The sequence below is a fragment of the Grammomys surdaster genome, unplaced genomic scaffold, assembly GCF_004785775.1.
Source record: "Grammomys surdaster isolate TR1022 unplaced genomic scaffold, NIH_TR_1.0 165, whole genome shotgun sequence".
NCBI classification, from domain to species: Eukaryota; Metazoa; Chordata; class Mammalia; order Rodentia; family Muridae; genus Grammomys; species Grammomys surdaster.
Genome location: NW_021604613.1, coordinates 17,500,294 through 17,523,756, shown reverse-complemented (window position 1 = coordinate 17,523,756; position 23,463 = coordinate 17,500,294). Strand labels below are relative to the sequence as shown.

General features: G+C 43.0%; 1 protein-coding gene across 2 annotated transcripts in view; it reads left to right on the top strand.

Moving 5' to 3' along the window:
- Klf7 (Kruppel like factor 7) overlaps positions 1 to 21,425 on the top strand; it is an 86,202-nt gene extending 64,777 nt beyond the window's left edge. For both annotated transcript variants that reach the window (XM_028765739.1, XM_028765738.1), the window contains exons 4-5: positions 14,553 to 14,676; positions 21,116 to 21,425. In XM_028765739.1, coding sequence (XP_028621572.1) covers positions 14,553 to 14,676; positions 21,116 to 21,167 — 176 coding nt within the window. In that variant the 3' untranslated portion in view covers positions 21,168 to 21,425. The remainder of the gene's footprint in view (positions 1 to 14,552; positions 14,677 to 21,115) is intronic.
- The last annotated feature ends 2,038 nt before the right edge of the window (positions 21,426 to 23,463 follow it).

Below are 23,463 nucleotides of genomic sequence, written 5' to 3'. Positions count from 1 at the left end.
TTCAAAATGGTTCTCAGCAAGTCTACTTTCCAGGGACCTAGGATTCATACAGCTCTTATGAAAGTGAGAAGGAATGAGGCTACAGCAACTGTAAAAGTGGGAAGGAATGAGGCTACCCCAACTGTAAAAGTGCAGCTTGAAGTTACATTTGTCATTTTGACTCCTATCTCAACAGCCAGGGATTAGTCGTGTGACAGCCAGCAACCGCTGGAGCCACGATTACTTGCTTGTTTGTTTGTTGGTTACTTCACTTTGCTTTATAGCCCAATCTGCCCTGAACTTGTAGTGGTCATGCCTCAGCTTCTGCAACACTCAGCTGATAGGTATGTACAACCTCACCTGTTAAATACAGTCTTTATTCTTAGTGGTCATTCGTTTAACTCATAGTCAGGGGGTTTTACTGGGGCTAAGAAGTATGTAAATGGAGACAGTAGCCACTATATGCTTTTGCTCTTTAAAGTAGTTTCTTTTTTAGCATACAATAAAGACCTCCTAATATAAAATGCTCGGTTCATGGATTTCCCAGTGTGGCCCATGGTCTGGGGGAAAATCCCTAGTGCTTTCTAGTTGGTGGTGCATTGGGAATCAAACTAAGTGTGTGAAAATTAGATCTCTGTGAAATGGGGGAAGTCCTGATTGGAAGCTTCATGTAGATTTTGCATTTCATGAGAATATAGCACTATTGGAATAATATGAAGCAGATACGAAATCACCACCTCGAGAGAGCAAGCCTATAGGATCAAATTGGCCACATGCTACTATTTCTTGCACATTTTCTCCCTCCTGAATGCAAAGTCAAATTACATTGACATTTTCTTCCCAGGATGCCTTCATTTTTCAGTACAAGAATAAAGAGAAAATATTATAGCTGTGGGTTTAGCACTGAAGAAATCCAGGCTTTTTGAGGTTAGGGCTCTGTAGTCTGACAGATTGTGTGGGGGCGCTTCTGCATATGTGGGTGTCAGGTGTTTGTGCTGAATTGTTTGCAGATTTGAGGGGAAGGGGAGGTCTTGTGTGTGTTAATGTAGATTCCATGGATGGCTTCATCATCTAGTTTTCTTGATTCCTATTAGGAAGCATCAGACGGAGGACAAATGTAGACTGAGGAGACAGTAGAAGCACTGAGATGGATAAATTTGGTGTTGCCCTTAAAGGGGCCATTGGTTTTTGCAATTCTGTGGCTTGCAAATAGATTTCTTTGTGTGCTTAGTCTCTTCTAGGCCATGTCTCAAAAGGAAGGGGGGGGGGAGGAAGGATGTAAGGAAACAGTCAGGCAGGGGTTGGGGGCATCAGGGAGTCGGGACAGGATGGGAGGTGGAGAACCTGCTTATGGTAGTGACATTTCCCGAGTACGGGCTTCTGGGAAGTACGAAGGTCATACATTGTGCCACATTCTAAACGTATCGGTATCACAAACTAGTTTGAGGCCTCTGACCCGAAGACAGTCAGTTTGTAATTAAGGCCCCTTGGTCTGGCTGTTACCATCTGCCTGTCCATTCTTAGGATTGCTCCACATGTGTTCACCCTTCACCTCTGCTATGAGAAGTCACTGCTGCTTATCATATCTGGGCCTTTTCACATATTGGTCCTTCTCTTTGGAATGCCCTTGTCCCTGACATCTCCTCTCCTCTGGGAACTTCTGCCTTAATGGTCCTAATAAGTTGAAGACTTTTCCTCTCCACATGGCAACACACACACACACACACACACACACGTATTTACCAAACATACTGGGCCCTGCAGTGTTTCTGTGTGTGCCTGATGCTTTACCTCTGGGATTTCTCTGATGGAGCAATTCTTTCCCATTCACTTTCATCTCCAGCCATGTAATTGGCTGATGCATTTTAGAACTAATGCTGGTGGAACCCAGTATGTGTTACAAAGCAGAGCCTCTTTTTCCTATCAGTGAATTAGAGAAGAAGTCTAAGAATTGACCTGGCTTGTTTACTGTGGACAGAGATGAAGAGTCCATTATCCTTAAGATAATGCATCTTAAAGGTCTGTGGATCTGGTAGGCATGGCAGTAACAAGCTCTTGTACTATTGGATTTTGGTTGATCGCTGACTTGTTAATTAGTAAGTGTTGGATTGAGCGCAAACAGTGTATCTGAGCCTGTGTTAGACTCTTCCTGATGAAAGAGGCAAACAACAAAACATCTGTACCAGTGCTTGGGATAGTATTTATTATATAGTATATAGCAGGTAGTATTTATTATATACTTAGTATTATTGAATTGCAAGTATAAAATGCCCCAGTTTAAAAATACTTTACATCTGATTCAGGTGGGGAAAATCAGGACAGAATATTGTGCCATGAAAAGATAACTATGTACAGGAAATAGAAAGCAGGGGGGCAAAGACTGAAGGTGTGGGGAAGACCAAAATTTGGGAAGCAAACACCGTATGAGTGGACGAGAAGGACATCCCAGTAAGTATCGGTGTAGAGAGGAGGTGGTAGAGACAGTGGGCACTCCACATCTTAGTGATGGTAAGTAGCTGATAAGGTAGGAGAGCAGGTGACAGTTTTGTGGACACCTTCTCCTGTGCCTCAGCAGTGGTGTGGGAGCAGCATCAGTCCTAGGTTGTGATTGGTCAAAAATAAGAAATGTAGACTTTCATTTAGGGGTTAGTGTCTTCTTAGACTTTTATGCTTAGGTAAAATAGACAGTTGGGTTGATTTCAACAACGGAGAGATCCAACCTCTGTAAATAATGTTGATCATTTTGGAAGAGATTTGTGTAGGTTATTGACGACTTAACCCTTCACTTGTTTGACATTTGTCTCTAAGGTAAATTCATGCATACTCTGTTGAAAGATAGTTCATCCAGAGGAAGTATCTGACCCCTATTATCTCTTGTAAATTATTTAATTTTAGCTTTCTGGGGTTTATTAGAATTACATTTTTTGACTTGTTAAATTTTAGAGCAAACTATCTTATGAAAATGGATGGGCTTAGGCTACGTGTCCACCCTCTGCATTTGTGTACTCGGAGACTGACAATTAATGCCATCATGACAGACTCAGGATGCTGACTCCAGCCATTCGATAGTATACATGCTTTTGAAAAGCAGCTCTGAGTGGTTTTGATAATCCTGTCCTATTTTTTAAAAAATATATATCATCTTTTTATATTTATAACATATGTAGTAGAAAGCTAACTTCTCACCCTAATAGTAATTCAGGCTGATATTGCTCAGTTTTTTGTCAGCAGTAAAGAAAAGTACAGCATATCCAAGGCAGTTCATTCAATGTCATCAGCTGGATGTGCCGTTTGGAGTCTGCCATCTCAGCTCCAGCTTCTTCTCTCACCTGTCCTGTCTTTCCAGTCCCCTCCATTTTCTATGATCCCCAAGCACCAGTCACCTCACATAGTAGGGTATCATTTAGGTCAGCCCTTACTCAGACCTGGATGCTCCTCAGTTGTTCCTTTTCTTACTACCAGATTCCAGTCAAGAAGAATAAACTCATTGCAATAGTCAATTAGATGAACACTCTGGGGCTGTCAGTCTTTGAAATGGATGTTCTCTTTAGGGAGCCAGTCACTGTCTGAGAGGCAAAGGTGAATGATTTTATCCTTTACAAGTTTTGCTGTACTAAGAGCCTGTTCTTTAATACTTTATGATGATCTTTATATTTGAAAGCAAATCCCAAAGATTGACCAAAGGTGAGTTTAAATGAAGCTCATATGTTTTAACAGTCAAATTTCTACCTAAATATGAGCGTGAATGGTAGGAGCTTGACTTACAGAAGAATTATCTTGGTTGTAAATGGAAGAAACATCTTACAGATTAATTTGAAATTATTTCACATGGTGGTGAAGTTATTATGTGAAATGAAAAAGATAAATGCTTTAATTACTTTTAATTCAAATTTATCATATACCTAGTCTGTAACTGTATTGTAACCAGCCATCAGCAAAATATATTTAACTCTCCAAGTATAATTTAAATTTCCGAAATATATTTAAGTTTCATGATTTTGTTAGACTAATCTCCAAAATAGTTGATAAAACATCAGTTTTAAAAGTAAACTCAAACCACATACAAACAAAACAAGAAAAATATTTTTGTTAAGTATCTTGGTGATTTTTTTAAAAAGTAGTAGTTAAACTGCCTCAAGTTCAGGAGGTCACCATTTCCTGTTTCATAACTTGAGAATATAGAATGCTGAATACGGTGCTGTCTGTTTTCATCCTCCCCCTCCCCCTGCCCCAGCCTCTATTCCTCTCTTTGGGGGGTTCCTTTGAGACTGTTGGCCTTGAACTTGCTGTGTAGCCAAGAGTGACCGCGAATTGGTGCTTCATGTGTAGATGTGTAAATGAGTCTACAGTCTCGGGGGAGTAACAGCGCACCTCTCCTAACCATTGTGAGACTTTGTACTGTTGGGGGTCTGATATTCACTGGTTGCCCAGCCCCACTAGAACATATTAGAGTACTTCATACATTTTGAATTAAACAACCATCCTTTGACTTATGCGAAGCTCAGTGAGATGTGTCTCCAAGCAGATGTGATGGAATCCCATACTGCACATTGAAAAAGCTTCATAAATTTCAACAGTCAGACTTATTTCAGTATCTACAGTTTCCTTGTTTTCATGACCAACCCAGTTTTCCTCCAACATTTCAAACACAGTCATGATGAACCTGACACTTCCTAAAGTTTATGCTATGCTTTGTGAATAAAGAATTAAAAAGTAGAACATGGCCCCAAAGGATGTATCTGTTTCTGTGAGTTGGTCTGTCCGTGCCGTGCAGGGCAAAGTAAGCCAGAATATAACTCATAGTGTGTTCCCCACTTGCAGTGTAAGCCTCCTGAAGAAGCTCTGAGTCCTTGCCCTCACTTGTACACGTGACAAGGGACTCTGCTCCCACCATCTTCTCTGGCCTCCCATGTTTCAGATCCTTTTTGCTGCCCCCACCACAAATTAAAGTAACACCTTCTGTTCGAGTGGGACTTTGTAGTTCACCAGTCATAGTCAGATACTAGGTTTCATCAGAGTGGGTGAGCACAGGCCCCAAAGCGCATGTGAACATCAGAGCCAAAGTCAGTTTGCACAGCAACTATGCTGTGTACTCTAGGCTAGCTGGCTCTCAGCTTCTAGGTGGTTCTCCCTTCTCCACCTCCTATCCCATTGCAGAATGTTGGAGTTACTGATATACACCACCACATCCTGCTGTTTTTACACATGTTCCAGAGGTTGGACTTGATTCATCAGACTTGAACCATCTTTCTAGCCCCAAGAACTCCTAAGTCTTAAAGAAGGTCACTGCTGCCTGACTCTAAGGACACGCTGTTGTTATATGGCAGCAGTAGAGCTAGAATAAGACATTTCCCCCTTTGGAGCAGTGGTTTCTGAAGTATCAGCTGGAAATTTGTCCTCAAATGAATCAGACACTCAGGGTGGAGTCCAACTGTTTTTCCTGGATCTTAATAAGGGGACTCTAATGCAAACGGAAATGAGAGACCTTCCGAAATAAGAGATTATTTACAGCAAAAGACGTTGCTATGGGAGATAAAAACTACTAAAAATTATGTTGGGCCTCTTCTGGGACTTTTGTGGATTATATATCAGCATATATATGTCAAAATTAACATATATATATGTTAAAGTCATAACTCAATACATATGTTAAACTTTCAATGGTGTAGCCCTACAAAGAGCTAAAATATTTTTATACTGCTTTTGTTTTGTATGTATGTTTATTCTCTCACATACAGAGAGAAAGAGAGGGAGAGAGAGAGAGAGAGAGAGAGAGAGAGAGAGAGAGAGAGAGAGAGATAGATTGAGAGAGAGTTTATGCTATGCTTTGTGAATAAAGTAAAGAAGTTAATCGTGGTTCCTGATCTCAGTGACGTTTGCTCTCTAGCCAGGAGAGACTCAGCCATTTAAGTTTGGCTGTGGGAGATGAGAGAAAGCTTCTTTGAATCTTTGGATTCAGTGTTCCAAGCTTGGTTCCCAGGCCCTTTACATAAGCTGCTGTTTAACACAGTCCCCTTCCTTCCACACTTTCGTACTACCTTCACCCAGACACCTTGTCTTGAATATCACTTGATCAGGCTCCAAAACTCATGTATAGAGATTCTCAAAGCAGATTCTCTCATAGAAGGCTGTCTTGGGTGATCAATTCCATTGCAGCAACAAGGAGGAGAATCTTCTAAACTAGAGAGGGCTGCCTTTACATTTGGGGAATTTGCCAGGACCTTCCAAACAGAGACATAAGCAACAAGGGAGGGGGTGTGACTATGGGGAGAAAGGAAAGAAAAGAGGAGATTTGAGGATACACCAAAGTAGTATAACTGAGTGTGGCTACCAAGACCACAAGAGGATGGCTCCTTTCCATCCTCTTGTAGTTTGAGAATTCATGCAAGATTCTGAGTGTGTGAAAAAGCTTGCTTCTCCCACACATAAAAACATGGAAATGTCAGCACTGGGTGTGAGGCCTTTTGGTGGCATGGGCAGGAAGATGGTAAGATGGAGGAGGATGAACCTTTAAGCTTGAGTTGGTTATGGTGCTTGTGTGAAGCTCAGTCCAGAGCAAAAATATATGTAAGTCACTGAGGCACCTTTTTTTTTAAATCTTATATAGGTGAAAAGAAGGCTGGGAGTTATAGCTCAGTGGCAAGAATTTTTGCTTAGCTCAAACAAAGCACTGCCAAAAAAATAAAAAAGAACAGGTAAAAGTAATTTTGGCAACATACGTTACATAAACCAATGTGAACAAATATGATAACAGAAAATCAATATGAAAAATGTGTCAATACATCATAGTCTCTGCTCCTTTTAGAGTGAGTCTTTAAGATCCACAGTATATTACTTTTGATGGCATATCTGAATCCATGTGTTAAACTTACAGTAGCGAATATGGTCCTTCTAAGAGTACAAAACCTTTTACACTGCTTTAGTTTTTAAGGTCCATTTCAATTCTTTGCTTCCCTTAGTGCATTTCAGGGGTGCACATCCACATGGAGCTTGTGTCCAGTGTCCTGGTCAGAGGCTCTGAGAGTAAGTCAGAACTTCTCCCATCTCCATGTTCTGGCATAGGACCTGTATCTTTGATGATGTGATTTCAGTTGTTTATTTTTGAACAACCATTGAAAAGACACCCAAGGCTATGAAGAGTTCAGCTAACCCAAGCTGGCCATTGCCTTAAAGCTGTTTGAAGAATGAATTTAAAAATAGGATGCATAGTGACTTGCCCTGAAAAATGGATAAATGCTTTGTGTAAATGAAGTGGCTCAGGTCCTGGCACCTGCGAGGCCGTGGTGAGAGAACAGTGGATGTGTGCAAGGTCAGTGTGGGATGCGGATTAGTGGAGACGCGCTTTATTGTATGTAGTAGCCATTGCAGATGCTTTTTGATGTTATGGAGAAATATAGTTTTTGTCTTCTTTTCTATCTGTTGGCTAAGCCTTTATTGGAGAAAAAGAGAAACTACTTAAGATACAGTGAGAATCAGAGAGAAATCTGGGCAATTTTCCAGACAGAACCCATCAGTAACTCAGGATTGGTCCTTTTTAACTGCAGTACCTATGGCCTGAGCTATGGGCGTTGCCAAGTTGCTGGTTGTTCTCTTTCTGGAATTAGGGAAGCTCCATGGCATTGTCTCTCCTGTGATTCATTCCCTGGGTCTTTGCTAATGGCTGACGGTTGCTCCTAAAGGGAAAATGAGCCCACTTCAAGTATTCTCTATCCTTCCCATGTCCTGGCCTGAGAAATTTCCACATTCTTAATCCAAGTCCTGAAAGAACCCTAACCTTGATGTGCCCAGATGCCTAGTAATCACATTGCAAATAAATAAAGATTCAAAGTAACCTTTGTAGAACTCTAGCCATGTCAAAGTTCTTCTCCTTTTAAGATGTGGATTAGAAATGACGTTTTTGCAGATCAGGAAGTGGATTTAGAATATTTGCATGTACAATGCTCATTTACAAGGTTCTTAAAAAAAAAAAAGATATCCCTGAGTGCACGATCCTGCTTCATGCTCATATTTCATGGACCATCTGTATCTTAAAGGTGAACTTGAAGCTCAGTGCATCTGCTCTACCAGGGATGCTCTCTAGTCCGGTCCAGAGGCAGCCTTTATGAATAGGCTTCATAAGTTGATGCTTTCCAGGGGCAATTGCTCAAGAGACCTGGGTCCTAGGTGTGAGATACAGATGGTTAGAACTCACTTTCTTTAGGCCCTGAGAGATGGGGAAGAGATGGAAGTGACCTCTGATACTGAAGGAATACATCGTAGAGGAACACATTTTAGTCCATTGTCAAGAGGAAGGTCAGATTTAAAAGGCCAAGCACATTTTACCTCCTAAGGCAGCAAGGGATTAGAATTCACACACGCTGTCTTCCTCCTGTGTGGACTCCAGTCTTTGTTGACAATGAAGATGCAGTAGGTTTGGGGGACCATTATTATTATTATTATTATTATTATTATTATTATTATTAATTTAGTGTGTTCTACAGAGAACATGTGACAGCATGCTCAGGGCTGTGACATTGCAGTAACAAAACAGATGCTTGCCTGAAGCTGATGGTCTAGCAGAGAGAGGAAAGGGACAACAGCACTCACTAACACCACCTTGTCATCTCATTTCAAAGCCATGAAGCAGCGCTGTGGGTAAGGGAGCATGCTGCAGCCACCTTGTTTCCATTTCATTTACAGATAAGGCTTCTGTTGTGGTTCAGGCTGGCTTTGAACTCTGCATCCTCCTGCCTCTACTTCTCACATGCTAAAGTAACAGTGTGTGTCCCTGTGTCACCCTTTACTGACTTCTTACAGAGGCTAAAGAGAGTGGGTATACTCTGAGCCAGAGGCTGAATGAAGAATTATATGAAGGTGCAGGAATGTTCCAGGCATAGGGCGGAACAAGGGCAGACAGAGGCCCTGAGGCGAAAGTGCATTCAGGAAGCCAAGGGGCAAGGTGGTGATTCTTGGAAGGGGAGGTTGGTAGAGGGGACAGGAAAGGTAGCCAAGAGTCAGGTCACTGACTGCATCGTCTACTGCTTGTAGACTTGGGACTTTTATTCTGAGAGTGATAGGGAACCTTCACACACTTGAATTTCCTTTTAATCATTTTTAAGGTGAGAGTGTTTTTGGTAGCCTGGTGTAGACTATTGCCACCTTTCGCAAAAAAACTGTGTGTGTGTGTGTGTGTGTGTGTGTGTATGTGGGTGTGAGTGTGTTAGACTGCATGCACATGTGCATGTATGCATGTGGAATTGAGTATTGGCTATCTTCTTCAGTTACTCTCTACCTCATTTGTTTTGAGAGAGTCTCTTACTGAACCTAGAGAGCTCCCTGATTTTGCTAGGCTGCCTGGCCAGTGAGTTTCAGGTATCCTGACTCCACTCACCCAGCTCTGAGGTTATAGCTGTGTGCCACAATGCTTGGGATTTTCTTGTGGGTCCTGGGATTCCAGACTCATGCTTGTATGGAAAGTACTTTACCTACTGAGCTATCTCCCTAGCCCTCAAAATAAGGTTTACAAATTCGTAAAACAAAAATCCAAATGCTGAAAACAAAATCCACCACAGAATGTCAAGCCAATTGCATGGATTTATAATATATCAAGGTACCCTGAAAGAGACACGTGCTGTGATTTGTATTGTCAAAGGTTTCTGTGACTACTGTAAGAAGAATCAACTGTAAGGGCTAAGAGTGCAAGTCAAGCAGTGGCATAGGGCTAAAGCAGCTGCTTTCCTTTACCTTCCGGGACCCTGGCCTCAGAAGGTGGGCAGTGCAACTCCGTCTTTAAAAGTACAAGAGGAAAAACTTATATCTTCCATTTATATTTAACTTACAATCTTTTTGAATGCAAGAAGAATAATGTATGGCTTTATTTATATTTAATTTGCCCCCATTCTTTTTAATTGCTCTATTGAATATAGGCTTTACCATATCCTAACATAGTACACTTCAGTACATTTACATAACTCAGGGATAAATCTACATATGTTTGGGGGTACACGGCCAGAAAGCGTTTATGATGGTGGTGTTTGATCGATCACATCTGTGGATCACAGTTTAGGGAGAGTGACCCTGTGAGGCGCAGGGAGAACACCATGCTGGTTTAGAGCATCCTCCATTTCAGATCCGTTTTGTGGAAGTGCATGAATTCTTGCTGTAATTCAGCCTCGATAAATGTCAGTTGTGTTTCTCAGGCACCCTTACCTCTCCTTAAGTGTCCTCACCCAGCTGTAAATCACCTCTGAGGTGGCATGTCTCCCCCAGGGAAACAAGTTTCTTGAGGTGATTGCCAGGCAGGCAAAGTGGTTCTTGATATTCAGCGTGAAATCTGGGGGTTCTGAAGAGTGCTCTCCGTCCTGCACTGTGAGCTGGGCGCATAGCAGGGCACAGAGTCAACTCTGTGATGCGAACACCTGGATCCACTGTGTAATCCACTGGGGACTCCTGACCTCCTGCTTTATGTGTCCCTTGCCTGCTTCAAATGACCTTGTCCTGGACATTTTTGCTCACTCTTGGGGTACAGCAAGCTGAATGGTATAGCCATTTTGTGTGCTTCGTTTTTGTATCCTGGAGGAGTGTCTGGTACAAGGAGGTAGAGTGGAGGAGAAGGTCGGGTGAGGAGAAGAACTGAGCAACAGCTTAACCTGTTCCACTTACAATTGAGAAGCCACCACCCCATCTCTCTTTTCCTATTGTTCCTCCTTCCCTTCTCCTCTCTCCATCCTCTTCTTCCCCCTCTCCTTCATCGTATGCCTCTCCCCTCTCTTCCTCCCCTCCCACCCCTTTCTCCCTCTTCTCCTTCCCTCTCTCCTCTGCTGTCCCCCCTCTCTCCCACCCCCTCCTCCTACCTTCTTCCTGACTTCAATTCCTCTTTCTCCCTTTCCTACCTTTTTCCTTCTCTTTCATTAAATTTTATTTTTCAAACAGGGAAATCCCTTTATAAAGAAAGAAGATTAAATCTTTTGGGTGAGTGAGCAAATTTTCCTGCAGGTAGACTCAGAGGATACGAACTCGTGCCTTGTAGGTATCAGTGTGTCCATGCCTCAGACCTAGTGGGGAGGTAGGGTCTGTGGAGAAGCAGTCTGGGCCATGATGGAAATGCTAACAAGAATTTTACAAACCCATCTCACACGTAGAGACCAACTTAAGCATCTGGCACAGAATGCAGAAGTACTGCAGCCTAAGTACCCTGCTCCTGAATGGGAAGGCATAGTCCCAAGTCTTTTCTGCTCCACAGACCTCTGAACTCTATGTGGTTCTGACACAGATCCTTTGTTTTGCTAAATTCTCTCATTCTCTCATGATTATTTAAATGTCCTCATTAATGAGTATTTGCAAAACTGGTAACTTGAAGGTAAACTGATTAGACATTAGGAAAAAAACAAAAACAAAGCAGCCTAGTGAGTCACCCTAACATAATTTTTGTGCCTAAGATGTCAGTCACAAAGGGGCCCGCCTTCTGCACTGTTCCACACAGTGCCTGACCACAGCAGACAGTGCTGGGCGAATAGACCCTGAGCCACATCAGGCCTCCTGCTCTCCCACTGTGTCCTGTGACAAAAGTGTCACAGCCACCAGGACTCAGAACTGTTTCTGCACAGGATAGCTGCTGTGTGCAGACAGCTGTGGTATTTTAGGGAGAATGACTATAACTTCAGTGTTATCTGTTTAAGAAACAGAACAGTTTAGTGCCACGTACTTCTGTCCTTTCTGGACCCTTCACAACATGATTACTATGCTGGACCAGCCAGTTCCAGTGTGAGGTTGATCTGAAGCAAAAAATACCAGCTTACTGCTATGGGAGTCCATGGTGTTCCCTCAGTTCTTTGTTGTGATTTAGTACTAGGAAACTTCAGACTTTAGACTGTGTTGTTGTTGTTGTTGTTGTTGTTGTTTGAATGTCTTTGAGACTGGAAGGCATTTTAAATTTCTGGCCATTCAGGGGCCTTGTTCATAATTCCATATTTATTTTTGTATCAGATCTCCATGTGAAAGAACAAAGCCATGTGAGCGATTCATGGCATTAAGAACTATGCCCACTAGGCTTTCATACAGGGCACTGGGTGTCTTTCTTTTCCTATGGTGTTCCTCTCATTCTGAATATTCCTGAAGAGCACTTTGGTCTTTTCTCTACCCACATACTAAAGAGCTATTAGAACTTGAACTGCTCCCTGTTTCTCAGTATTTAAGCTGACGATGACACTGACTCCAGCCTTCGCTGTCTGGAGCCATGAGCTCTCAGTGTTTTTGACATCTGATGAGGTCTCCCCCCCAACAACCTCCCCCCTGCACCCCAGTAGCTCATGCAAGCACAGGAATTGGGTAATTGGGGGAGGAATTGAGGTTCATTGTCTATTTAGTAGGTGCCTGTTGTATGCACCGTAGCTTATTTCAAAATCACAGGTTTACTAATAAGTTCGCTCCCATTGGACAGATAAAGGTACAGAATAATGAATTCAAGCAAAGTCACTCCCAAGTTGAGGGAACGTCTCTTTTTTCTTCATCAGGTACATCCTTTTTACATCAAGAAGCTAGCATTAAGATGAACCCAATGTTGCTTGGTGTTACGCACACACACACACACACACACACACACACACACACACAGTTTCAAAGAAAAACAAAAACAAAAAAACAAAAAACAAAAGCCGAATCTTTCCTTCTAGCACTCTATGTATTCTTGGTTTCCTTTGAAAGAAAATCATGTCTCCCTCCTCTTCTGTTCTGGATCTTGTAGAGCAGTGGGCTCACTGGGGTACCAATTTAGTAAAGTAAAAATTTCAAGAGTGTTAGACTTGATTCTAGGTGATACAAATGGAGAATTATAGAGGCTTTGTAATCAAGTTTAAAGGGAAGAAAATTCGGGAAAAAATATGCCAAATATAGTGTCTGGGTAATGTCGTCTTAAGGTTGTGTGGTGGAGATGTGGCTGTTGAAAATGGAGGAAGATGGGTCCATATGTTGTACTTTGGATATGTCATCCCTGTAGCCTAAAATTGTGGGGTGGGGAGGGAGAGAGATGGAGGTATGTATGTGTATATACATATGCATGTATGTGTTCTTGGAGCTATGTCTATGTGTGAGTGCAGGTGCATGTATAGATGTGTGTTCACGAATGCAGTGGCCAGAGGTCAGCATCAGGAGTCTCCCTCAGTTGCTCTCCCCTTTGGATTTGAGATAGGCTCTCTCACGGGACCTGGAGCTCACCAGCTTGGCTAAGCAGACTGGCCAGCTGGCTTGTAAACTCCAGGAACCTGCTTGTCTCACCTCTCTGGTGCCAGGATTCCAGGTGTGCACAGCTGTACCCAGCTCTTTTACATGTGTGTTGAGAGGTATATTCAGGTGCCCATGTTTATGCATCAAGCACTTTAGTGAGCCATCTCCCTAGACTTCAAATTACATACTTTATAATATTTACTGGTTCTGTGAGTCTTCCATGTGCTAGCTACTGTTTCTAATTAATATGTAATTTATAGCCACATTGTTAATCTTTCCAAACCTTTTAGGGACACACACTGTTGTTATCCCTGAGAAAACAGGAGCACAGAGAGCTTTGTTAACTTACCCAAGATTAACCAGCCTTGCCTGTAGGACCCTAAACCATTTTGCTCATCTGTCTTTTGGGGGCAGGGGCTCCACTTCATGATTTCATGGATCTTTAAACATCATCATTCTACTTAATTAGGACAAGCTCACTATATAGTTGGAAGGGTAAATATTTGTCCTGTTTGGTGACAGATGTGATGGGTTTAAAAAAAAAAAAAAAAGGCCTGCACTTTTTCGTACGTATCCTTCGTCTGTATTCTGTGGAAAGGTCACTTGAGCACCAGTGCTCGGATTTCATATTTCTCAGCAGCTTCCCTGCGGCTAAAACTTGCTCTACAAATTGACTTCTGAAATATTTTGCAACAATGTATATTACTATCCAGTGTGAACACTCTAAAAGAGCCACTGAGTCATGAGAACCTCTGGGCAGTTTCTCCATGAATGCTGGGAGTCAGGAAGTGATTTTGTCTTACTCCCTCTCGGCTATGGTCCTGTTGTCCGTTCACCCAGTCACATTTACTGGAAGGAACACAAGTTCCAGGAGGCTGAGGTGTTTGTCTCAGCACTTAGGTCCTTGACTATGGTTTGTGGTAGATGAGGAGGGGGCAGGGAGAGACAAAAAAGACTGAAATGGTAAGTTACTGGAGGTTCTTGAGAAAAATAGAATTAGAAGCATTTGTGGTTCAGATGAAAATAGCAATTTCCTTTCTGCTTGGACTGTGGGGCTTGGAGTACTCTGGGGAATAGAAAATAAATAAAAATTGATCCCTCACCAGTTGAAGGAAGTGCCCCAACTCTGGGAACTGAAATGGTTTGAAGGTTAAAAAAAAAAGGAGAAAAAAGAAACACAGCACCAGGAGGCGGTTTTGTTTGTTTGTTTGTTTTGTTTTTTTGTTTTTTTTTAAAGTAATGTTCTACATTAGAGAATGTAGTTCACCAAAATGCTCTGAGAAGCTGTTTGCTGAGACTAGCCACTGAGTAGCAGAACCTATCAGGCATGAGATCCTTCCTTGCTGACCATGGTCCGTCCGTGTCTTCTGCAGGTGAGAAGCCTTACAAGTGCTCATGGGAAGGATGTGAGTGGCGTTTTGCACGGAGCGATGAGCTCACAAGGCACTACAGGAAACACACAGGTGCAAAGCCCTTTAAGTGTAACCACTGCGACAGGTAAGTTGACTTAGAAGCTACTGGACTAAGGAGGGAGACAGTGCAGTAGGTTGGGGTCTGTATGTGTGATCTGGGTCTAGTAACAGGCCTGTCTTGCACCTAGCTCCATGGGCCTGGCAATACCTTTTACATCTCTACTGCTTGAAAGGGTGAGAAGATGCATTCTCCTATGTAATAAAATTTCAGGTTCTCCATTCGATTACACCCAGTCTCATTTACTGGAAGGAACACAGGTTCCAGGAGGCTGAGTTGTTTGTCTCAGCACTTTAATAGCATTTACTCAGTGCTAGGTTTGAACCAGCACTAGTTACTAGGTACAAACAAGACTCTGTTCCTCATACAAGTAGATGATGAGGCAGAGAATTAACAGCATATTGAAAAAGGTAATAGAAGTTGCCTCCTATGGCCTTTTCATCAACATCCATACCACCTTTGTTCATCTTTCACATGAAAAGAAGAAAAAAGTTTGGTTAATGGGAGAAAGGCTGATTTCAAAGGTTTTTTCTGAAGCTTTATTGGAAATGGGCCTATTCTTTAGACATCTTGATTATTCCTTCCTCGCTGAAGACATGCTCAAAAGTTCAAAGATGGCAATACTCTGCAAACTCATCCTGTAATTCAATTCCAAACCTTCAGTATTTGATAGTCGAAGGATCACGTAGCAACAGATAGTACCCAAGTAATAGTATCTGACAGCCCTGGCATTATCAGCCGATAAACCCCAAAATGGAGACTCTGCAGGCCAAGGTGAAGGCAGGATTAGGTTTAGACATAATCAAATAATGGGCTTGCATCTGAGCATGTTATCCTTCTAATCCTATTTCTGTGTTTAAAAGGAAGCTTAAGAAAATTAACCATCTTTTTAATGCAATACTAAAGGTCTCAGTTATGATGAGAAAAATGCTTCTAATGCAATAAAGCCCTTGAAAGCCTCAGGGTCCCCTCAGCTTGGACAGGAGCTTGCAGGATGGCAGGAGGGGGAAGCAGGATGTTCACAGAGGCCTGGCTGTCCTTGGAAGGAAATGAGATCTTCCTCACTTCCTGCCTCTCCCAGTCCCTGTGCTCCACACCTGCACCTCCCATGGCCAGGCCTTCCTCTGAGGGTTTGCTTGCTTGGAGCTTAGGGTAAGGATGTCCAAATCCATGTTCAGCCAAGTTGGCCTGGTGTTCTTTTGGGATGCATATAATGGACAGTTCTGGTTTTCCTCCCCCATCCTTCCTGAAGAGGCTATTTTTCTCTTATCTCCATCCTCTGAGAACTAAATAAAGAGCCTGTGGCTCCTGGAGTGCAGAGATAACCTCCCCCCTGGCCGAAGGAAATGTGCCTCTCACTGCTATTGTCTTCTGCTGCCGGGAGAGCTGGGTCTGCTACCCAGGAACACAACCCTGGTTCCACGGCCATCCCATTCCCTAGAAGGCCTCTGGAATGTGCAGAGGAAAGCAGCTTTTCTTCCTCTGGGTGTCCCAGTCAGTGTCTCTATGTTTGACAATCTCTTCAGCTTCCATCTCCCATGTCCCTGGTTCAGTCATTCCCAGCCTTGGCTAATAAAGAAGCTTTAGGTGTTGACTCTGCCCACAGACCTTTGCAGAAGAGCTTTCCACTGTATCACCCAGGATGAAGATGAGTTCTCTCTGAGTTGTCACAGTGTGGTGGTTGGAGGTACCTACTACATAAGGCACCCATCTCTGAAGGGTGTTGAGGCTCAGAGATTGTGTGTTTTGGAGAGTGAGCACTGACTAGGAAATTGCCATTTCAGCACACTGAGGAATTCCTAACGTTGAGCAGCCGATACATTAGCAGTCTCCCACTCATGTGGGTGATGTGGAAAAATATTCCAAGCCTGTTTGTCGTGAAGGAAATAGCAGTGATGGGTCATCTGGTTAGTCATTTGCTTTGCTTTCTTAGGAGAACATGCTGTGGTCTTTGGAGATAGACTGTGTCGTACTGGTGGTACAAATTCTGTAAAGTGATACCCAGGGAGATTGTGAGTCCACCAGAGTCTCATGCCCTGTGTCAAGAGTCCATTTTCAACCTCAGAAATGAGGACTGGAACTCACTAGTGTCTTATGACAGGCAGTACCTCTCATTTTACTGCTTAGAGTGCTAAGAATAGACAGGTTTGGGAACTGTCGTGAGGCCCCAAAGCAGATGAAAGGAAGGCCTGGAGTGATGGGAAGCTGCCATTCCTTAGGTGACTTTGACCTTTGGAAACTGAGGATATATCTGCACCTGGTAGCAGGAGCCTGTTCCCTGTTGTCTTCTCTTGGTGTAAATGCAGGGGGCCCCCGGCATGTGAGTAGTCAGCCCTTCCCCTACCCCCCATCTTAGTTTAGTCTTCCTTTTCTTAAACATATACCACGTATAACTTATGCTTTTACTTTACATTTGCAAGTTTTAAAAGCACATTGAAGTAATTATATTTGTTTTCTTCGCTCATGCTGAAGATTGTTAAATGTCGCATATAAAACAGATCTGTATTTATAGCTTTATCTAGAACAATTGCATCTGACCACTGTAGGCTTACATTCCCAGATGGCTGTCACTGGAGCTGAAGAGCTGTCATGTATTGTGATGACTGCTTTTCTCCTATCCCCACCTCTCCCTATTGCCTGTTCAACCTGAGAGCAAGTCATTTATTGTCTAATATTCTACTTTCTGTATTATTTCCTCTTACACAGAGTACTATTTTTGCATACTTGGTGCCTTACCACAAATGTAAAGAAACAGTCTGGGGGTGTTCTGTGTTTGTTATACTTGGCTCATTGCATTACATGCTTTCCCTGCCTGGCCTCTGAAAACACTCAGCTTCAGGTTCAGGCTGGAGGGAAAACCAGTGAGGTGATTACACTGTATCCTCACCATCATATCCTAACCATCAAACAGAACCGACTGTAGCTCAACAAGTGATGCAGCTCCAGAAGGATGGGTCTTTCACAGCTCAGAGAGCATGAGGCTACTGATGGTGGTGTCTTGGGCCCTACTTCTTCTCCAGGGAACATGCAGGAAAGCTTCTTCTAAGAAGGCTGTTAGGATCCAGATGGAGCTATTACTAAGGTAGTCAGACAGGGCCTTGGATAGTTGAGTGGGAGTGTTTCAGTACTTAGAGCAGTACACCTTTAGGTGCTAACAAGTATTAGCTGGGCCTTAGCCTCTTACTCTCCTAGTGGGCTGCAGTTGGTTTAATGACACATTTGACTTCAAAGGGTCCAGACCATAAGCAAGAGAACACTGGTGAGCATTGACTAGTCCTCCGTAACATAGCAGTCACTATCACTAACAACCTTGTCGTATAAGGTCCATAGGCTTTGGGGTCATTATGAATACTTCCTGGGGTAAGGTACCCTTAAAATGATTGGATTCTGCACTTCTAGATGCCCAGCTTATCCACTGCTCTTTCCTGTTTCTATGTAAGTATAAATTGATAAATACAAATTAATCCCAACTAAGTACCTAACCCTGTATATTGAATTTGAGTGGAAATCTTAATGGTGGGGAATCTGTTCTAAGTCTAAATATGAAACATTTCCTGGAATTTGAGCAAATGAAGATGCCTGTTTAGGTCAGTTGGCACGCAGCTTGTATTTCATACCATGCTTAAATGACTTGGCTTTTTTTTTTCCTGAAAAATATTGCAGGAGAAAGGCAGATCATTGAGCATATATGGCTAGATGTCCTGCCATAGTAGAGCAGAGGAAAAGCCAAACACATGTGACTGGGTTCATCAGGGACATGTTCCCAGGACCTAAAATGTAAAGTAAAGGGGCTTAACTCTCTGCCAGGGCCTCTCCTTATCACACCAGTTCAAATCTCCACATACCCTAGAAACAGACAGAATTCCAAGTACCTGTTCTCTTGATTTTTCTTGGATCCTAACCCCACCCTGACCACTGATCCTCTGGGTTGCTGCCATAGCAACCAATGACAACAGCTGTCTCACCCTTATTTACATTACAAAATCATTCTCTTGACTGTCTATAGTTTCCAGTTCAACATAAGTCCTTCTCCCTAGACTATGGTGAAGGTGTTGGTAGCCTGCCTCCTATTCTATGGGTTTTAGGGTCTAGAGTCTATTGCCTTTTTTCCAGGGTCTAGCAGTGGTTCTCAACCTTCCTAATGCTGTGACCCTTTAATAGTTCCTCACGTTGTGGTGATCTCACCTGGTAAAATTATTTTCATCCTACTTTATAACTATAATTCTGGTACAGTTATGAATCCTAATGCAAATATCTGTGTTTACCAATGGCCACAGGTGACCCCTGAGAAAGGGTTGCAGCCCACAGGTTGAGAACTGCTGGGTTAGAGGCTGCCCACACTCACTGCTGGAAACTCCAGTCCTCCATCACACTGGCTGGTCTGCCTCTTTCAACCCCCGCTGTTTTTAAGGATTCTGTTTTGATGATAGAGAGTTGGAGTTTCTAGAAATGGTGTGGGCAGCCTCTAGATGTGAGAAAAGGCAAAGGGGGTAGGAGGAGGAAGGTATGGAGAAAAGGAAGAGAACAAGACAGTGGGCCCCGTGACAGTACAGAATGGTGCAAGTTCAAAGCTGAATTCCCCGTGGACTGTTTAGCTCTACCACTATTTTATAGTACATCAGATCTGTTTCAGTTATTTCACAGGGATTGTCCAGATAACTCGTTCACTCCAAAGTAAGGGCCACAGTAAGCTACTGGGGCTGGTCCCGTTATTGGGGGATCAGTGGAGTAGATCGTTCTGCTGTAATTTTGCCGTTCCATAAGTTTTCCATTGTCTCTTTGTCTTTTTTTCTCATCATCTCCTGGGGTCCTGTTGTACACATGTACCTATTTAAGGAATGGGCATAAACAGAGGGTGTGGAGAGTATGGGGTCAGGGAACAGAGTGGATTTGTGATTTGTTTGTTTAAGAGCGAGCAAACACAGAGAAGTCTTGCTTTGGACAGGAAACTCTGCAAACCTGAATGGGTGGCTTGCTAATGTCCTGCTAGGATTTTGCATGGTGGAGGTATCTCAGGCTACAGGGATGCCTAGGAATGCTGTTATACAAAAGGCAAGGGCTAACATAAGGGAAGAGAGCATGCAGCCAGACCCATGGATGGTGGTTGCTTTACATGTGTTACAACTGGTTCTTTGGCCAGAACTTGATCTTGCATACTATTAGAACATGGAAATGCCCACACTGTTATTGGTAAGATACAGAAACCTGCCTTTGACTGATGTCAGCATAAAAGGTTACTTATTAGCTTAGATTATTAGCTCCGATAACTATTAGGAATGGAATTCAGTTTGTCTTTAAGGTTGGCTAAACCCAAGTTCCCAGATACCATCCAGATTCTCTCCTCTGCCCACTTCCTTCTCCAGCAGGGTTTTCCACAGTGGCAGTATGGGCATGCTAGCAGCTCTGAGCTCACCTCACAACACTTTAGCATTCCCAGTGGAAGGAGCATGTCTCTCTTCCAGTAATTTCAGCAGCCATAGGTAGAACCACCTTTCTTTAGCCTCTGTGGGTCATGTGACCGTTGCTTAGCAATCACTGCCACCATGGCTTTCACTTTAGAAGGAAGGTCAGCTTTATACTACTGAGAACATGAAAGGGTTTTTATCCAAGAGACTATCATGTGTCTACTATCAGAGGAAAGAGGAAAGAAGATGGCCATGACATCTGCCAAGGAAGGTGCTTGATTGTGGAACTTAAGCCCCAAGTGTTAGTCCAAGAGCCTCAGACCCAGACTGTATTCCATGACTCTCCACCTAGGTAGCCTCAACTCAGCTCTTTAACACACACCAAATCAGACAGACAAATAGACAGACAGACAGACAGATGTACACACACACACATACTGACTGACTCACCATGGAGATGTCACCAGTATAGTGTTGGAGATATCCCGGCACAGCGCCTACATACTATAACACACTCCGCCTATGAACACCACTCTCCATTCTTTGCCTTGATATGCATATATTATGCCTGTGTGGACCTGGAATTACAGGCTGTACACCCCTAGGCTTTCATTGTGAAGCTTGAGACTGTAATCTGAGCATTGAAACATCAGTGTTCCACTAGCTGATGATACAGGCCAATTATTCACTATTGTATATACAGTGCATGAGCATGCTGTGTGTTTAGAGAGCACTTCCACATTTTGTTCCTTCTTAGATAATTATAGTTATAATCATAACAGTTACCATGTATTGACATCTTACTCTCTGTGACATGATATTCTAATATTTATCTTACCTAATCCTTAAGACGAACTTATGAGACAGTGCCATGAGCGTCCCTATCAGCTATGGGAAGAGCTGGGGTTTGAATGAAAGCAGTCTAACCCGAACTGACTCCTCCAACACACTTCCTCATCTCTCCATAACTTACGGGTGCTGTCTGTCTTTAAAACTGATCATTCAGTGAAGTGAGAGAAGTAGCCAGATCTCTCTAACATGCTTGTTGTTTATCGTTCTAGGTGTTTCTCCAGGTCTGATCATCTTGCTCTCCATATGAAGAGACATATCTAAACAAAACAAAACGAAATTAAAAAAACAAACAAACAAAAGTAAACAATAACAAGAACAAAACACCGCAAAGGCCGGAGTTGCCATGGCAGCAGCTGATGTCCGAAGGAAATGCCGTGAGGCAGAGGGCTGGACTTCAGGCGAGGAGCACTGCCTCGCAGAAGAAAGTTCTCGCTTACAAACCTCTGTGTACATACATGTACACGCACACGTACACACACCCTGTCACACACAGACCCACACACATACCCACTATCCTGCACTCAGCTATATTTAAAGTATATACGTCTATTTCTTATGCCTTGCCCTAGCCAGATGGTAGAAGACAAGGAAGAAGGAAGCCAGGTGAACTCAGTGAGCACTGGCTGCTGACTCCAGCGCTACTGGATTACTTCCTGCTGTTGCCAATGGAAAAACAGAGCAAACAGATGTCTCCATGGTGGCCGGCAGACCTAGAGGCTTACGTAACTTTCTTCTCAGTGCAACGTGATAAGAGAATCCAACATCTTATGGTTGCATATGTGTAGCACTAATGTTTCTTTTTAAATAGTTGGGGGAGACTGACCTAGAAAACCAAATTGCAGTTTGGTAGCCAAACTTAACTCCTGGTTTATTTGTCCTGTGTGTGTGAAAAGTCCTACTATTCCGTACGTCAGACTTCCTCACAGAACTGTCGGTTGGTTTTGGTTCTTCTTAGGACCATTGAGATCTTTTGAATTGATACCAACGGCCTTAGTGGCAGCAGACTGTGGATTTACACCTTACACCTTTCTGGCCTGCGTCTCTCTAGACTTCACTCTCGAGGGAGGAGTTTTCTTTTCTTACTTTTTTTGACTCTCGCACATCATATGCACTAGGGATTCTGGAAACTTCTAGCATGACTGCAAAGTGGCCAAGAGAATAAAGTCCTTGATGATAAATCACAGTATACCCCTTGAGCCTCACCTTCTTGCCAGTGCTAGATTTTTTCTTTTTAAATCTCTCTGTTTTTTGCTAATGAAAACTTGAAAAAAAAAAAAGCTTATTTGGAAGCTTAAATGTTTTATCTTTTCTCCATGGACTAAACCTCTCCAGGACTCTCTCGGCACCTGGATGTCTAGCTCTCGAAGCAGCCAATCAGATGGGACATCAGAGTTCTCTCATCCCTCCTTAAGGCGTGATGACCTCAGCTCACAGTGAGCAGCTACTGTGCTGTCATTGCTACCCTATAACCAGTTACAGCATAGATCTCGCTAGTCTCAAAGGGCAGCTGCATATTTAATCTAACTCTGGGTTATGACCTGACAAAAAGCCAAAAATATCACTCTTTCCAGGAGTGGGGAAATCTGCGGATGGCTCCCAAGTCTAGAGGCTTCACAAAACATCATCCCATCCCTTCCCTTCACTCACTCACTGAGATCACCCACTTGTTAAATACATACTTCAAAATGCCATTGTGGGAATGAAGGTTGTCCATTAAGGAAAGGGTGGAGATGTCTCTCTTTCAGTGTCTCTAGGGATGTAGGGGGACTTCCTTGGGGGGTACGGGGGGACTGGTTCTTTTTGGCTAGACCCACCATGGCTTGTGACCCAGAGCACCCAGGATCAGCAGAGGCCTCCTACTTACCCTGAAAGCTGACTCCAAGGGATTTGTATTGCTCACTTGCATATCACACACACACACATCCAATGTTGGTTTCTATCTTCCCGAATTCTTAGCTAGCTGGCACCGGCCTAAACTCCAAAGACTGCCTTTAGGACCATTCACTGGCCTATGCAAGCAAGCGGGGTGGGTATTAAGGCAGATTGTATATTTTGTATATTCTGGGACCATCCCTTCAAGACACGTCTAACAAACAAAAATGGCATTTGGTCCGTACATGGTTGCTGCTCCTTCATACCAGCTGGCTCCCTCCTGCCCTCCTCTGACTGTTCTATCCACTGACTGTTAAAATGCCGCCCATACATATTTGGGATGCAAAACTGAAGTCTTTTAAAGGAAATAATAATAATATAAGCAACACAAACACATATGACAGCAACCTTCAAGATCCTTGGCACTTGGGTTCTCAGCTTTCTACAGCTTTGGTTTTACTGAAATGTTGAATCTACTTGTCTGAGGGTAAAGGGACTGCTTTGTCACAAATGCTATGGCTTCCAGTTGGACATTTGGGGCATTTTGAGGTCTAGCCTTTAGAAATTTCATTTTTGTTTTACTTTTTCTTTTCCAATTTAGACCAAAAAAGAAAAAAGAAAACAAACCATTGTATACACTCTCTCTCTCTCTCTCTCTCTCTCTCTCTCTCTCTCTCTCTCTCTC